This window comes from Alternaria burnsii (assembly GCF_013036055.1).
Source record: "Alternaria burnsii strain CBS107.38 chromosome Unknown 728, whole genome shotgun sequence".
Classification (NCBI taxonomy): domain Eukaryota; kingdom Fungi; phylum Ascomycota; class Dothideomycetes; order Pleosporales; family Pleosporaceae; genus Alternaria; species Alternaria burnsii.
The window spans coordinates 258,473-275,506 of NW_024066122.1; the positions used below are offsets into that span (position 1 = coordinate 258,473).

General features: G+C 52.8%; 5 protein-coding genes across 5 annotated transcripts; 4 read left to right on the forward strand and 1 right to left on the reverse strand.

The window, feature by feature from the left end:
- Positions 1-2,551: 2,551 nt before the first annotated feature.
- Positions 2,552-3,339, forward strand: GT037_009447 (uncharacterized protein; the record flags this gene model as incomplete). The annotated part of the gene is made up of 3 exons (XM_038934494.1): positions 2,552-2,629; positions 3,023-3,158; positions 3,227-3,339. Coding segments are annotated over 3 exons (327 nt in total), but the record flags the coding sequence as incomplete, so codon positions are not given.
- Positions 3,340-4,482: 1,143 nt separating this feature from the next.
- Positions 4,483-5,415, forward strand: GT037_009448 (arp2 3 complex 16 kda subunit arpc5; the record flags this gene model as incomplete). The annotated part of the gene is made up of 4 exons (XM_038934495.1): positions 4,483-4,707; positions 4,841-4,968; positions 5,079-5,223; positions 5,353-5,415. The coding sequence occupies 4 exons, from the start codon at positions 4,483-4,485 to the stop codon at positions 5,413-5,415; spliced, it is 561 nt and encodes a 186-aa protein (XP_038782770.1).
- A 3,628-nt stretch (positions 5,416-9,043) lies between these two features.
- On the reverse strand, positions 9,044-10,885 carry GT037_009449 (uncharacterized protein; the record flags this gene model as incomplete). The annotated part of the gene is made up of 2 exons (XM_038934496.1): positions 9,044-9,514; positions 9,566-10,885. The coding sequence occupies 2 exons, from the start codon at positions 10,883-10,885 to the stop codon at positions 9,044-9,046; spliced, it is 1,791 nt and encodes a 596-aa protein (XP_038782771.1).
- A 654-nt stretch (positions 10,886-11,539) lies between these two features.
- Positions 11,540-15,703, forward strand: GT037_009450 (eukaryotic translation initiation factor 3 subunit clu1; the record flags this gene model as incomplete). Its single annotated transcript, XM_038934497.1, has 4 exons — positions 11,540-11,573; positions 11,636-11,773; positions 11,826-11,881; positions 11,930-15,703. The coding sequence occupies 4 exons, from the start codon at positions 11,540-11,542 to the stop codon at positions 15,701-15,703; spliced, it is 4,002 nt and encodes a 1,333-aa protein (XP_038782772.1).
- Positions 15,704-16,397: 694 nt separating this feature from the next.
- Positions 16,398-16,751, forward strand: GT037_009451 (uncharacterized protein; the record flags this gene model as incomplete). The annotated part of the gene is made up of 1 exon (XM_038934498.1): positions 16,398-16,751. One exon carries the CDS (start codon positions 16,398-16,400, stop codon positions 16,749-16,751), a length of 354 nt encoding a protein of 117 aa, XP_038782773.1.
- Positions 16,752-17,034: the final 283 nt, after the last annotated feature.

Below are 17,034 nucleotides of genomic sequence, written 5' to 3' on the forward strand. Positions count from 1 at the left end.
TGTGTAGCCCAAATCGTAGCGATTTGGGCGCCAGCGCGAAGGAGATCATCAGGGACTGCGTGATGGGCTGCGCGGGTGTGAAGTCATCCTTGCTGATCGTTTTCCAGTTGGCGTCCGGGGAGCTTGAGGCCAGGTCCGAGATGAAGCAGGTTTGCGTGAGAGTGACCTCGCAATAACGCAGAGCAACGTGTTGCCTGCTTGGGGATTCAAACGTAGTTCCAACGTTACACTGTAAGGACCGAATAAAGCTTCCGTGAAACGCTATGAAATGCGATGCTCGCAAGCTGGATTCCCCTTTGTAGAAGACTCCACCGGCTAATGGATCCGGGTGCCCCAGCCAGTACCTGTCAACACGACAGCTAGTGCGACGGTGCTCATGGAACTCTCCTTTGCAGCAGCGCAAAGTTCGTGCAGCGCACAGTTGGCCTGATGGTCGGCTTCAATCCGCTGGTACATCGGCGAGCGGCTTGCGGGCGCTCTTCCAGTAGTCAGGCGTAGCTCCACAGCACAGCAGAAATTCCACGTGTGGGCAGGGTTGTCTTTGCACGCGATGATCCTTTTCGAGGTGATAACCCTTGCTTCGCTTCTCATCGCTGGGACACTGGCACGCAGATTACAGTAGCGCGCTCAAAGAGGAAGTGCCAAAAGCCGTTCCTGGACCCACTTTCCCAGCTCCCCGCAAGCTCTAGCTCACGATCACAATTTCGACAAAGTTTTCTGTGGAGAAATCCGTCAAACAGCTGTCAAATTGCAAGGCGGTCGTGATTGACAGCGATGCTGCTAGTAAAAAGTCGGTGGCTGATACCAACGTCATGAGGAAAATAACCTGAAGGAGTTCAGACCCTGTAAGATGTGACGACGCTTCAATGGCAATCTCGATGGTTGAGTGTGTGATTGATAATGGCTAGCGATAAAGTTGGAGGAGCATGGACTGAAGATCGCGAACGCTGTTTGAGTCCTCAACGCTCCTGCACTGATGGACTTGTCGACGGCGTCTGTAGCAGCCCAAAGAAAACGATGTCCCGTTGCACCAGCGGAAGAGAGCGATCATGTCTACACCGGTGTACACCTAGCATGCGCATATACCACGCTGGTCCAGCAGGCGGTGTCGCGTGGCATTCGGCATGTCTCTGTGTGAGGCTAGTGGATAAGGACGGGATGCCCTTGTAGCTCGTCTCAGCCTGATTGTGAAGCACCCCTACCCCTGTCCATGTCCAGCAAGGGCGAATCAGGGTCGGTGCTGCTTGCGAATTATATTATTGGACTGGCATAACGGCTGCATTCTGGCAAATGTGTTTACGATGGAGCGACGGGCTGTAATACGGAGCAACCCAGATCGAGCAAAAAGGCGATGTCATAGCTGGTTCCGTGTCAGAAACAATTCGTCATTGAGACGGCTGGCCTCCGAAGTTGAGCACGAGACTGCGTCAACGAGGCTTGAGGCAGAGACAGGTCAGTTTTTTTTCCAGAAGGAAGCGATTGTGCGTGAAACCTTGCTGGGTCATGATCCCGGGACGTCGAACGCATGCAGCAGCATCCGTGTGCTTGGAGGCGCGGAAGGCTTGCAGCGATCCGCGAATGCGACGTGTCTGAAGAACGACCGCCGGCCAAATTTCTTAGTCGTGAGGAGTGCGCATATTGTGTCAGCGTCGGTGAGCGTGTCTGCGATGATCAGGGACAGCCTGGAATGACTGCGACTCAGTGTATGCAAGACGGCCTTCCAGAGGCTTTCCAGAACAAACAGCAGGCGAGATTTTTCAAGCCGCCGCGGGGCCCACTCACCGCAAGCCGGACAACGCTCTCATTACGGCAACTGGCGATTTTGCTTTGGCAGCATGGTGCGCGTTATTCAGGTGGCGGGATGGACATGAGAAGTTGTTTGCATGCCGCAGATGTGATGAGGGTGTAGTGCGGCGAGGGTGGCTCCTTCTTGCTTGCTGCGGATGCGAGGGTTGGTTGAGGGAGGAGCGACCCGTCAGTGGGCAGTCGTGCCCACGTGGCGCGAGCCAAAACCGATACCCAGATACCCGTCACAAGCAACGACGATTAAGCAAATGCGACAACAACACAGGGCGGTTCATGATACTGCAAAAGCAAGCTGCTATGAACAGGTGCTGTCAAACATGAGCCGCCACCTCTACAGAAAAACTCCACTGCGATCCCGACGACCAGTTACCCGGTTGGCTGGGAGAGAACGAGGACGACAGGGCTGCAAGAGAGGTGATTCAGCATAGGCAGTGGACCGGCCGGGGAAGCACATCCGGAACGTCTGTGTGGCGTCTCTGAACCTTCTCTTCTTGCTTCTGGCGTAGGCCAACAAACGCGACGCGGCACGCACGAGTCGACGCCGCCGGTCAAAGCAGCGAGACGGGAGCGCTGACACTGTCTCATCTAAGCCGCCTTGTCTGGAAGCGCGCGGTGACAGTGACAATAGCAGCGATAGGATAGCAAGAGAGGACGGGTGAGATGGATGAAGCGTCTTGACCTTGCCATGGTACGGGGGACAAAAAGAGTCGCCAATATCGCCCATCTGACGGAGGCACTTTGACAGCGTCTCACCCTTTGCATCTGCATCCCAGCGAAGCCGTTGATGTGGCTACCTCTAGCGCAAGAAGCTAAGGGCCTGCAGGTACGGCTTTCTAGCGCGGCACTATCCAAGGGGGATAACCGGCTTGGTGGTAACAGTGCGCAGATCACCCTGGCTCCTGACGATGGCAAGGGAGCCTACCTTGAAACAGGCCGAAAGACCCGTCGCTCCCGATGCGCAATGTAGTCAGGGCTTTTGGTAGAAAAGCACTGTCGCTCATTTCATTTGTCTCGCCGAAAGGCCAAGGCCACCTTTGGCAAGTCAGTTAACAGGCCCCCTTATTCTAGCTGCGAATATAGAAGCTTCAGGGCGCCCTTCGTTTAATTCCTGCCATCATCATCTCTCACTTCAAACTATCCACACTCATTCTACTCTCATCCCCACTCCCCAGTCACTGCTAGCCAGTTCACGGGTACACGACACTATCTAATAAAGCTCGATACCGCCTCGCCGCTCTTTGTATCGCCTTGCAATAAACACTCGCCGACCTTTGACACTCATTCTCGTCTTCTATCCAACTCGCACAGGCCAGGTGTTCAGCCGGCGTCTTACATGCTTCAGAGCTCAATCGGTACGTTGCACATTCAGCGCAGTCTATATTTGACTTGTTTGTGCGACATTATTCTGACTTATAACCAGACCACACACTCATCAACAACATGATCTTCAGAGAGTCAGAATCCAACAACATGGGACGCGGTGCCTACGACACCACTGGCACACCCAAGCCTCCTCCACCACCGCCCAAATAAGTTGCGCGCCAACTTTTCCAGCGCTTGCCTCGCCATTGCCTTTTTTTCATCGCAATGCACCTGCTTTTTCGTGGCAAGCTGGTTGTTCGGTTGGGACTAGAGGGATTGCATCCCGCACCTTGTAAGTCACAGCCAACTCACCCTGCATGTACACGTCCACTAACAACGCATCAGACCAACTCCACATGAATGTTTCATCGCAACCGCTACAGGCGCAACTTACTCGGTTTACGGCGCATCTTCTTCCACGGAGCCATCTTGGGATTACCGCCTTTTAATCATCCGCGACCATTTCGATTCTTCAGCGTCCTAATACCCCTGCGACTTCGGGCATCCACCGGCGTTATCAAGCGAATTTCGCACAGCCCTGCTCACCTACTTGCGTCACACGTTCAGCGACATTCCCTTACGGCAAAAAGTTCTTCTTCATTCGGCGTTCACTATAGACTCGGTTAGGCCCAGGCATAGATACCAAAAAGGACCTTCACTTTCTTTCATTCGGACAGTGTAACAGGTTAGATTCTCGTGCCGGCCCTCACCGGCATCAACGGCACGAGTTGTATTGTACTATAGCGTGTTGGAGTGGTCGAATTGACGACCACGACTCAACGATTTTGTTTTCTTTAGACGGCTCCTCATGAACGGTATGCATGGGTCGCTCTCCCCATAGCTTTGGACATTAGACTGAGCGCCTGGGCCTTTGTACTTGTGTCTCGCGACTCAACTGGCTACAGTTTAGACTAATCAAACATCTACTCTTAACAATCTTGCCTATCGTGACGACATGGTCTCTGCATTGTGAAGCGTCTCATCCACCCCAGTGGTACGTCCATGTCACACGTGGCGCCGCGGATCTCCGACACGGGCATATCGATATGCATCCGCAATGGCAGCGATCCGCCTCCAAGCCGTATCGAGCGGCGACCCTTGCTTGTGCTACATGGTGGATGTTTTGCCAGACGTGCTGCGGGCGCTTCGATGGGTAGCTGCGAAGCTTGGCGGTAGAGTGGAGACCTGACCTGGCACTGCACCCCACGAATACAGGCGCGCCGAATTGCACCTCACCATAGCTCCACCACCACCACGTCTGGTACCTCTCTGCAGCCAATACATCCCGCGTAGCCAAATTCAACCACCACCACCATGGCCAACATCAACTGGCGGACAATCAACATTGACGCCTTGGATCCCGACAGCCCCGCCAACTTCGACCTTAGCTCCCTCGCGCCCGCCGTGCAGCCTGTGTCGACGGCCGATGTCCAAAACAATGCCCAGCAATTACGGCAACTGCTCCGTGGTGGTGACAATGAGGGAGCCCTCCTAGGAGCGCTGGAGAACCCACCTTATGGCGCAGACGACAAGGGAAAGGTACGTTGCGCCTCAGCAGAGCTCTGGAATAGCTCAAGAGACATGCTTCCACCTCTCTGGACCTGGGCTACCGTCGACCAGGTCGGCAACATTACACAGTGCAGAACCAAGCTGACAAGCTCCGCTACTCCAGGAAGCCCACCTTGCGACCGTCATCGAGATCCTACAATCGATACGCGCGTCGGACATGTCACCAATGCTGAGCCGGATATATGGTGCACCAGGCGGAACCGAGGCATTGGACGTCCTGATGAAGTACATGTACGTCCAGCAGCCTCTCCTTTGGGCCTTCTGCCACTCCCGTTGGGCTCACCGCCAAACATGTCCACAGTCGCACATTCACCACCTCCGACTAACAAAGGTATTTACAGCTACAAAGGCATGGCCCACGCTACACCTGCAACCACCAAACGCGACATCACCCCCCAACCAACCGGTTTCTCCCAAGTTCATACCCGTGGCGGCGGCGAAGGTGGCGGCCAAGCAATGAGCGTGCTCCTCAGCTGGCACGAGAAGGTACGACCCCACGCTCTCTCCTCACCCCTCGTTATCTGGAACGGCCCATGAACCGAGTGGCATCCCACCCTCTGCCGCATAAAGCACCTACTACCTATCCTTCTGTTCCCGTCACTAACACACCAACAGCTTGTGGAAATAGCGGGCCCAGGCTCCATCTCTAGGGTCATGAGCGATCGCCGTACGGTTTGAATGGTTAAACAGTCATCGTATTCCGCAATAATCCTCACCAAGGGCGTTTTTTTTTTGGAATCATAACTTAGGACTGGGCTGGCTGAACGCTAGCTTCCATTGCCTTCGATAGCGTTCAGTCCATACTGAGGCGCAGTAGTAGAGCCCAAGGCCCAACGGCAAAAGCAGAACCCGAACAAATCATCACATTGCGCATTCTCTTTCCGTTCCCCCCTCCCTTGCCCACATTACGATCCCAAGTCCCAAAATTTACACAGGCATAATCCCATGGCGGAATGCGGGATAATATTGAACGCGCAACCGTCCTACAATCCTCTTGCACTCGCAATTTTCTTGCTATGACGCCGCAATCCATGTCCTTGCACAACTACGCGCACTGACGCCCATCCTTCTACCGGCCTTGCAGAACCCTTCTTCAGCCCTACTTATACAAACAGACCACAACGAATCCTCATTTCGCGGACACGGGAAACACGTAACGCTAGCACAGCTAACTTTCATTAAAGCGGCAACTGACTTATCGACGCGGCATAGCTTCCACGCGAAGCTCCTAGTGCCATGCTAGCTTTCTCAATCGGGAAAGTCCTTAGGTCATGGTCCGCTAGGTCATTTATGGATGGCCGTTGGGTGATGAAACGCGGGTTCCAAGGTTACGGTGCTGATCGCAATGGGATTGAGAGTGTTACTTGTTCGCGACGATGAAGGTCCGTTGTTTCAATTATCCCACCTGTAAAGTTCGAAGATCCAAAGTTTGTCCATCTTTATCTCTTTATCGATTGCACATACGCAAGCTTCATCCCTCAACCAAGGAACTGCCCGTTTCGTGTCGCTGGACCCTGGTTGGGCGGAAATTTTGCTTCAAGACGGACTGGGACTGGTTTGTTTGATGTGCGAACGTGTTTCTGGAAGCATGTTCGGTGTTTATGCGCAGGGCTGCGACGCCGCGCTATACCACCCAACTCATCTTCCTTGCCTTCAGCGCACACAGGTACAGTACAAACTTGTTCGCGCTATGCAACGTCGTTCCTTGATACGAAGAGTTCGTCGACGGGACGGGTCAGCTTACATACAGAGTATGACCGGCAGCAAGCTTTCTGCGGCGCGACATGACATGGATGGGTATGATGGTATGGATTACCTCGGCCGGTCCTCGATCGGCATATCACCGGCATGACGATCGGGAAGCGTTGACATATCCGTCTCGCGTCTCCGTCTCGTCTCAGGTAGTCGGCTATGCAACGCTTTGGCAACGCTTCAAGCATCATCGGAGTTGGGCATGCATCGTCGGAGCTGTCGTCGTCGCACCTTTGCAGGGCTTGCACGTGGGAGACGCGAGACAAAGACGTGGATGCATGGGGGGAGACGTGGGGCACATGTCATGCTGCGGACCTTTACTGTACCTGGGTATGACATGCAGATGCGTGCATGTCCGTTGCTTGTTTGGGACGGTGCTGGGAGAGAGGGTGATGGCATGTCGACGCGAGTTTCAAGTTGCGAGTCGGTTCCGCCCACGCGACATTGGGGCGGATCCGCTGCTGTGTGAGGGAGTTGGCATTCTGTTGTAGTTGCTGTACTTGGTTTTCTTCGAGGTTTGAGTGCTGACGTCGTGGTCCCCCAGGTTACCTTTCGAGTTCTCGGCATCGGGGCCTTTTTTCTCCTGTCGATAAGCTCCAAGGGTGAGATTTCGTATCCTTAACGTTGGATTCAAAGTTTATCGGATGAGAAGCTGACAGTATTGTACATGGAACGTTACCCATTTCTCGGGTGTAATCAGATCTGGCGACGTTGGTCTGGGCTTACGTGGAGAGGAGGGTTATTATCATAAGGAAAACTCTCTTACTTCAAGTCACCATATGGGCCAGACGTTCCGATGCACCTTCTTGTAGAGACTCGGTGCACATGGGTAGCAATCTTTCACGTCTCCCCTCTCATCTACCAATGTTTTGCCACACTCACATTAACACCTCTTCAGCTTGCATGTGCTTTTGTAAACTTCATGGCTGTCTGTACATGGACCATACGTCACAGGACTTGGGAAGACGGCGACCACTACAGTCTAGAACAAATCTCCTGTTCTTCTTATGAGATCCATCCATCTCTTCCAGCTTCAGATCTCATTTATCCGAAGTTCTCGTTTCTTTTTTCTTCCACGCCAAATCTATCTTTACAAAGTTTTCGTCATGTGGCTTGAATAAATCTACATCAGGGTCTTTGTCTTCTCCGTTGCTTCTTTTTTACTTTTCGTATCAATCCTTATCTATGCGAGATTTAGGCGTTCATCGTGGCTTGATCGTCGCGTCACTGTGGCTTGAACTCACACAGTGTCTGTTTCCTTTTTCCTTGCTTTTTTGTTGCAAAAGGAGGTGTGGATAAGGTGGATACAGCGGGCGGCGTGGATATGGGAAAGCGAGGCTGTTTCGTCCTCGTGGGTGTGCACTGTTCCGTCGTTCCGGTAGAAGGAAAAATGTGGAGGTGTGGTACAGTTATGGGATAGGGTGTGTGGCAATGGCATGTGTGGAGATGAGAAGCCCAGCTCTGGAGATGATAACACTCGGGGTACTCCGTTGGTTCTGCTTTCGGTTTCCAAATGATCTAACTGTGATAGTGGAACGCCTTTGTCGCGTATGCGTGGAGTCGGTTGTTATTAGATGAGGCAAGACAGCCCAACACACTCGACCAACTCATTGTAATGATACCAACGCAGGTGTGTCTTCCACACAATTCGTATGCGCTATCTATACCTATAAAATACAATGTCTTTCTCATGTAAATTGTTGAGTTTTCTATCGTTGTGATTTGGTCGACACTTTTCGGAGCTACATCAATATCAATATCGCTATTGTTGTGGTGCGTCTTGTCTTCCTAGGATATCTTTACATTGACATTTTTCTGCCCCAAACCCTAATCTGATGCACTTGCTGGATGTTTCGAGATAGAACGTCCTATGCTGCACGCATGGTAGTTGCGCTCTTAGACGCACGTCATATCCGATTTCCATCGCAGTGGAGACGAGACGGTCACCTGTGGATGGAAACGAAGCCTTGGTTGGAAAGTCTTAGGTATGAGATTGGCTGAGAATGCACGTTTGGGTATTTAGGACACAGCTTTAACTTTCGAAGAGATGTCTGTCTTGATCTTCAATGTTTTCTTAATCATACCTTTACTATCGTCAGCGTTGCCAGTGTGCCTATTGGCTATGGGTTAGGTATTATCACCATTGGTCAGTGTCAGAACTGTCGCTTGTGGTTGTCGTCTCGATTCTCGCTATCGCCTAAACCAATGTTCTTATCATAGTTGTTGCTGGTGTCCCTATCATCGCTGACGTCGTTGTCGCAAGCATCACCACGATGGATACTATACATACATGATAGCATTGCAACAAGAGGTTTCGTGATAAGTGGCTTTTGGATTTTAACGGTAGTCCAAGCTAGCTATAAATCCAAAGCCAATGAACATAGATGATACTGACGAGGAAAATGAATAGGAAATATATATCAAGGGTATCGCGGCCTTCTACAGGACACCAGCGCCATGCAGATCCAAGCCAGCCACCCATCCAGCACCATATACTACATCAAGACCCATAACAGCCAATTCATACCAACGTCCAAAACACAGTCCCAACCGCTCAGTCGTCTTTCTTATCATCACCATCACCGTCATCGTCATCATCCGTCTTCCCCGGTATAGTTTCCATCTCAACCTCCCCTTGCACGTTCCCTTTCCTGTCCCTTGTAGTAATCCTGTACTTACCTCCCTCCCAAAGATCTTTGAACGTAAGCTCCTTGGTCCTGCCCAAGCTCTCAATACCACCAATACGCTCCAGCGTCGCTTCCAAGAAATCCTCAAACCCGGGTTCAGCGCAGATTTCGTTGAAGGCGCGTTGCATAGGCACAGAGTCTGCGCGAACGACAGCGTGTGAGTCGATGGAGAAGATAGATAGGTCATGGTGTTGACGAATAAAGTCGGAGCGAGTCATGACGAAGCGGGCGCGGTGGAGAGGGATGGAAGGAAGGATGTGGCCAATTGCTGGGTCATAGTTTACGTCCATTTCGTTAAACTTTTTGTAAAGAGCATTGGCAAGAACCATTGCTGTGGACTATTTTGGTCAGCCCAACATCAACGAATAAGAGAGCTTGTGTGTACATACCGCATACTTCTGCTGGTCCATGACGTCGTCGTCCATCTCTTCGCCTAGAATCGCGCAGTTGTTTAGGAACCAGATTTTCTCCATTTCGCAGATGGTGTCACATTTCTCGATCATGTTTTCTGACTTCGCTACGCGGTTTAGGAAGGTCAGACGGCCCCCGACTTTGTCGTATACTTCTTCCAGGATAGACTGGTGGACTTTCTCGCCATAATACTTCATTCGGTAATTCTTTAGAGCTTGCATGGCGCGATCTTTGGTCAAGTCTTTGATCTGGTGTACTTCCATACGTGTTGCATACTGCTTGAGTCTTTCAAACACCCAGTATTTGTCTGAGTTGATGATGATAGTTGCGAGGTTGGCGGCTGCCCACTGCTCCGCGCGTTGTTGAATGAGCTCGAGAAGGTCCCTACCATCTTCATTATCTCGGATGAGATGTGCGGAATTAATGATAAGGATGAGCGGTTTTCCGACTGTCGCACGGCGTCTCAGAGCCACCTTCTCCAGTTTGTTAAATGCTCGCTCAATATCCAGGATAGCACCAGCGTCGCGAGGTCCACGGATAGAGAAAAGCGACCCGATGTTGTCTTCATGGTATTCAAAATCGAGACATCGGCCAAGTCGGACACGGAAGACTTCCAAATCTGCATGTGCCTCCATCATTGAACATCCTTCACCATTGATCTTATCCATGGCGTCGATGAGCATAGATGTCTTGCCTGTGCCCTTTTCGCCTAGGAGCAGGTGGTAGCGGCCTTTTGTCTCACCCCAGACGATCTTGTCAATCTTCTCTTGCTCATCACGTGGAATCCAGCGATCATAGTCCTTGTCATCACCATCCATGTCTTTGGTGACTTGTAGTCGTGTAGGTTCACCCGTTTTCGGCACCTCTTTCCCAGTTGCTGCAAGCTCTAATACAGGATCCCCTTCCCGAAAAGCGTTCTCCATCTTTTCGAGAACATTCCATTTGTAGTACTTAGTATAGCCGATGCCGACACATCCTAAGATGAAAATACTGGCTCCAGTGGTGGCAGCAGCCTCGAACATTTTCCAAGCCGTGCTCTTCCATGCTGCCTTTTTCGCCTCACGCTTCTCCTCTTCGGCCTCTTCTTCCGCTTCGGCCTGCTCAACGGCATCGTCAACTGGGTTTGGCGTGTCGTTGCCAGGAGTTGGGGGACCGGATTGGCCACTCAAAGCGCGCGCCAACGATGGATGGAACAACCTTGTTCCTCGCAGTACCGGGCCAGCCTGCTGGAACCGGTATGCGAGCGGCTGTCTTGTCAAGGCGGCATGAGAGCGCGCAATGTGTCGTAGCATTAACATTATTGACGTTGGCGCGTTACGTCGGGTGTCGCGTGCTTTTACACGTGTCAAACGCAGGCGCCTGTCAGGGGTTCAACGGAGTAGGAAATGAAGGAGAAGGAAACGAGAGACAGAGACGCGTGAAAGAAGAGATGATTGAGATGGACGGGATGAGATTGGAGGAGAGAGACGCCAATGGAGGCACCGCGGTCTTGTTACGCTGGTGTTGCGATAATTTGGCGCAGGGGCCAAGTGCGAGTGCCAAGTGCGGGCAGGAGCGCGACAGCATGGTGGAGTTGTACACATCCATATCGATAACTACCTGGTGATGACATGGGCGACGGATTCTAGAGGTGACGAGTGAGCGTGTAGGTCATGGTAATCTCAAAATTACCACTTTCCCACCCCCCGGTAACATGGGGGCCGTCTTTCCGACGACATGTGTGGCCTCGGAAGTGGAGAGCGAGCTTAGCGGACCATCCCGGCGCCCTCAAGAAAAATATTCTGGAGATGTGACCGGCGCAGTCCCCTCTCTCCCATACACTCCACGCATGTCATTGTACATTAATGCGCCTATCTTGTACATTACCTTCTTTCACTAGACCGATTCCCTCTTTCCGTAGTCGTTCTTTCCTGGGGTTGTAGGATTTCTCGATATATCTCACGCCCGCCATCATGGCCGCTAGTACCAATGACGCTTCCAAGTCTGGTGAGCTTCCCGCGCCCGCACACGACACCAGCCCTGATGGAAATTTTCCCGGGGCACAATAGGAACCTGTGCAGCTTTTGGAAATAGCATGGCTAACGAGATTGATATCGCAGAGGTCGAGAAGACTCCCACCAAGGACGTAACTACAGATGGACCAACTGAGGGCACAGAGGAAGATGGCGCTGGCCAAATGCCAGACAGTATGTCAATCGACGACGCAAGTATGAGAGTCGACAGACTGATCATGTCTAGACATCTTCCAGGTCACCATCAAGCTCCCACATGAGCCATTCGAGATGCCAATAACGGTGTGTACGTAAAAGAAAACATGGTCAACGAAAACTCATTTCCGCCAGATCTCGACGGCCGAGCAGGTGCAAGACCTCCGTCAGAACATCATCGAGACGCCGCATACCTTCCAGTACTCATGCTTTCACCTAGAGCATGATGGCGAGCGAATCAACGATTACGTCGAACTCTCTGAAGTCAAGGGACTAAAGGCCGACTCGGTGCTCACTCTGGTCGAGGATCCGTACACGGAGAAGGAGGCGCGGTTACATGTTGTCCGCGTGCGGGAGCTCATCGGCGCTGCTGGTGACCGCACCGATGCGCTGCACGGTATCATGGCCGGACTGTCATTGCACGACACTGTGGGACACGAGCAGGCCTCGAAGCCAAAGGCCGATGGCCCGGAGCAGTCTCCATTGGCCGACTACGACTTCAAGGCATCAGGCGCTATCAAGAACCTGCTGCCTCCCACTGAAGAGGCCGCGCCCAAGACGATCAAATCCATCGCCGTATCGCCTTGGAACCCCCCGCCATACCACCTCCGGTCCAAGGGCCACCTGCTGTACCTGGTAGTCACCACCAACGAGAACGAGCAACACCACATCACAGCTCACGTCTCTGGCTTCTACGTCAACAAATCGTCGAATGCCAGTTTCGATCCGTTCCCACGACAGCCACCAAAGGACAAGCAGGCACACTCGCTTCTCACTCTACTTGAGGAGCTGTCGCCGTCTTTCCGCTCTTCGTTCCAGGAACTGCTCGAGCACAATGCGAAGAAGGAGTTGCTTACCATCTTCCAGCTCTCCAACGCCATTCCCGCCAACCCCTGGCTGGTACCCGCACCCACCTCGTCCCTCACCCCACATCAGCCAGATCTGGCGCGGACACAGGAGAGCTACCTGATCTCAGGTGTTGAGAACACCGAGACACTCCGTGACTGGAATGAAGAGTTCCAGTCGACCAGGGAGATGCCAAAGGAGGCTGTCCACGACCGCGTCTTCCGCGAGCGCCTTACTTCGAAGCTCTTCGCCGACTACAACGATGCTGCAACCCGTGGTGCCATGTTGGTAGCACGGGGCGAGATTGCGCCACTCAACCCTACCGAGGCCAAGGATGCGCAGATCTTCGTGTACAACAACATCTTCTACTCGTTCGGTGCTGACGGCGTTGGCACATTCGGCGCCGAGGGTGGTGATGAGGCTGCACGCGTAGCTGTCGGCAAGGACGTTTTCGGCGTCCGCGCTGTAAATAACCTTGACATCCAGAACCTCTTCACCTCTGGAACCGTTGTCGTAGACTACCAAGGAAAGCGTATTGTCGGCCAGAGCATAGTTCCCGGAATCTTCAAGCAGCGCGACCCCGGTGAGCACCAAATCGACTATGGTGCGGTTGAGGGCAAGGAGATTGTCGCCGACGACAAGTCGTTTGTCCCGCTGTTCGAGCAGCTCTCCAAGGCGCTGCGCGTCAAGAAGCATCCCGTCTGGGACAAGGACAACGTCCGTCACGAGCTTGAGGGAAGTGTTGAGACTAAGGGTCTGATTGGTACAGACGGCAGGCGCTACGCTCTGGACCTCTACCGCCTCACACCTCTCGATGTCGCCTGGATAGAGGCGCACTGGACTGAACCCAGCAAGGAGGGTGAATCGAAGCCATCAGACAAGGACTACCCCCACCGTATGACAACGCTCCGTCCTGAGCTTGTAGAATCATACGGCAGGCTCAAGCTTCGCGAGTACGTCAAGAACGAGATGGCCAAGAAGACGACAAAGAAGGACGAAGCTTCTGCAAAGGAGACCAAGGCCGAAGAAAGCTCGTCAGAGGAGGAATCTTCGGAAGAGGAGTCTTCTGAAGAGGAATCATCCTCGGAAGAGGAAGACTCTGATGAGGAAGAGGAGAAGGAGGAGAAGGCCCCCAAGGCCAAGAAGCTCTCAAAGGCAGAGAAGAAGGCTGCGGAGAAGGCTGCCAAGGTCGCAAAGAAGGAATCTGAGAAGAAGCCTGATGCTGAAGACCCAGAGCAGGAGCGCGTCGACATCTCTGGCTTCTCGTTTGCGCTTAACCCTGACGTCTTCTCTGGCCAGAACCCGCAATCTGAGGAGGACAAGAAGGAGTGGGAGAAGGACGAGGCCGAGGTCCGTGCTGCTTGTGAGCACCTCACATCAGAGGTCATTCCCCGTATGATCCAGGAACTCAAGGATGGCGAAGTCGGCTTCCCAATGGACGGCCAGTCCCTGAGCAACCTCCTGCACAAGCGGGGTGTAAACATCCGCTACCTCGGAAAGCTCGCCGAACTGGCTGACCAGGAAGACCCCAGGCTCCAGGCTCTGAAGCGTCTTATTATCCAAGAGATGATTGCACGTGGTTTCAAGCACTTGGCCAACTCCAAGCTGCGCAACGTGTCTGCGCCTTTCGCAGCACCGACCGCTGCTCACCTGCTCAACTGCTTGCTCGGCGCTGACGTTAGCACGAAGCCGGTAGCTGAGTGTGACAACGATCTTAAGAAGATGTACCCCGAGGACGACTTCAGCTTCGAGAAGCTCACACCCGAGACTCTGAAGAAGGAGGTCCTTGCTCAGGTTGCTCTGCGATACCGCTACAACCTGGGAGATTCGTGGATCGAGTCAGGCAAGGAGCTTCAGATGCTCCGTGAGGTCTCACTCAAGCTGGGTCTTCAACTAGAGTCCAAGCCATACGCCTTCACCAAGGCGGCGTTTGAGGCAAGCGCTCCGACTGAGAAACCCGCTGCGCCACAAACAAACGGCCACTCCACATCTAGCAAGAAGAAGAAGAACAAGTCTACATCCACTCCGCCAGTGCGCACAGTTAGCCCCACTGTCGCCCTTGCTCCACAAACCTTCCATGCGGACGATATCCTGAACATCGTACCTGTCATCAAGGAAGCTTCACCTAAGAGCTTGCTAGCTGAGGAGGCACTGGAGGCTGGTCGCATGTCGATTGCTCAAGACCAGAAGGAGCTAGGACAGGAACTGCTTCTGGAATCTCTCCAGCTTCACGAGCAGATCTACGGTGTTCTGCACCCTGAGGTAGCCAAGGCCTACCATACCCTGTCTAACTTGCTCTACAGCCTCGACGACAAGGTCTCGGCTCTTGAGCTCGCACACAAGGCTATCATCGTGTCTGAGCGTACTCTTGGTGTTGACCACGCTGACACTGTGCTTGCCTACCTTAATGTTGGTTTGTTCGAGCATGGCTCGGGTAACACCACAGCTGCTCTGATCTACGTGCGTCACGCTCTTGAGCTATGGAAGATCATCTATGGACCTGACCACCCTGACTCTATCACCACTCTCAACAACGCTGCTGTTATGCTGCAGGCCGCAAAGATGTACCATGAGTCCCGTCTCTGGTTCGAAGCATCACTCGCCGTCTGTGAGGACGTCTGCGGCAAGAACTCGATCAACACAGCTACCCTGCTATTCCAGACCGCCCAAGCTTTGGCGCTTGACAAGGACATGCGCGGCGGTGTCAACCGTATGCGCGAGTCCTACAACATTTTCAAGGAGGTTCTCGGTGCTGAGGATCGCAACACCAAAGAGGCTGAGAGTTGGCTTGAACAGCTCACTCACAGCGCAGTCTCTCAGGCCAAGCAGCTCAACGATCTCGCCAAGACCCGCATCCGTCGAATGCAGCTTCCCGGCCGTAACCCACTTCGACCGGCTGCTGCGACGCCTTCTGCTAGTGACGCCGCTGCCGCTGCCGGAGGTCAGCGCACTGGAAGTGGAAGGGTTGACCAGCGCAAGATTGAGGATCTTCTCAAGTACATTGAGGGAGACTCGCAGAAGGCGCCGAGCAAGAAGAAGCAGACGAATCCTAGGAAGAGGTAGATTGTGTATCGTTTCTGACTCGTGTTACGAACGAGTCGCTACGCGTAAAGTTATGCTGTAGTCTCCTCGAACGATGTGTATCATACTGGACCTGTTCGTGCAACATGCTTCGGCAGCTCTCACGAACCTGATATGCTTTTCCTCTTTGGGTTTTGGGCATGGCTTGCATCTTTGGAGTTTACGGGATGGATGGTGACGAGATGGGATGTCTTCACGACATACCGGCGGTAAAAAAAAGTTCTTCCCTGCTATACTATAAGCTAGATTAGGGCGGCTGGGTAAGGACAAAAGTTACGTCGGGTGTATATGGACTGGTAAATAAGGATGATGGGAGGATATGGACGACGAATGACTAGATGTTTGTACTCAATACCAATGCAAGAATATCTCCTCTTCACAGACGGTGTCGTTGTGGTACAATGTATGTTTTGCAGATGGATTGAGGACCTTAGGCCACCTGCACAACCATGACGTGGCGACCTTGAGGCTACCACCACCCCATGGAGAAGCTCCACTCGAGGCTGCACCGCCTCAATGTAGATTGAAGATCTCGGCATCTCCATCCGAACCAAGCTCTAAATAACAACGCCTTCGAAGCTTGTAGCTACAGCAACTTTCTCCGCCAGAACAACATAAGCTTTGAATCAACTGTCACCAAACGACCCTGCCACGAACGACAACAGCAAACGCAAAAATGTCTGAATATTTCGGCGGAGTGCAAGCACTCTCCGGTGGCCTCGCCAACCAAGAACAGCTCCGTCGAAACGCAATAAGAAAATTGGAAGCAGAGGGCAAGATTGAGAAGGGTTCTTGGGAGAGGGAAATGGCATCGATAGATCACGATGGCGTGGCCACGAAGAAGAAAGAGGTGAGCAAAGCCGAGGAGACAGGGAAAGAATATCTGGGTGGTACGAATGCTGGTGGACGGACTAGCACTACGGTGTATGAGGCACCATCGACATATGAATCCAAGGAAGAGGGCTCCACTGGAGATGGAGAGGCATCGACAGGTGTGAAAGGTGCTGTGCGCAAGCTGTTTAAGAAATGAGGGGTAGGAGAGGCGGGTGGAACGTGAACAATGGATGGAAGACGTAGTCAACACTTAATACCAATTGATGCAAGATTGTCTCCTCTTTGGATCTGGTGTTCAGTATGGTATGGTGGACTCGATGTGAAGAGGTGATTTGTACGTGCCTATCCCTCGGTCCATCACCACACCGTAGAAGCTCCACTCGAGCTTTACAAGGTTCCTTCTCGGCACATCGCTATCCGAACCAAGCTCCAAATGCACAACCCCTCCGAAGCTATACAAAGCTCCCCCGCCAAACGCC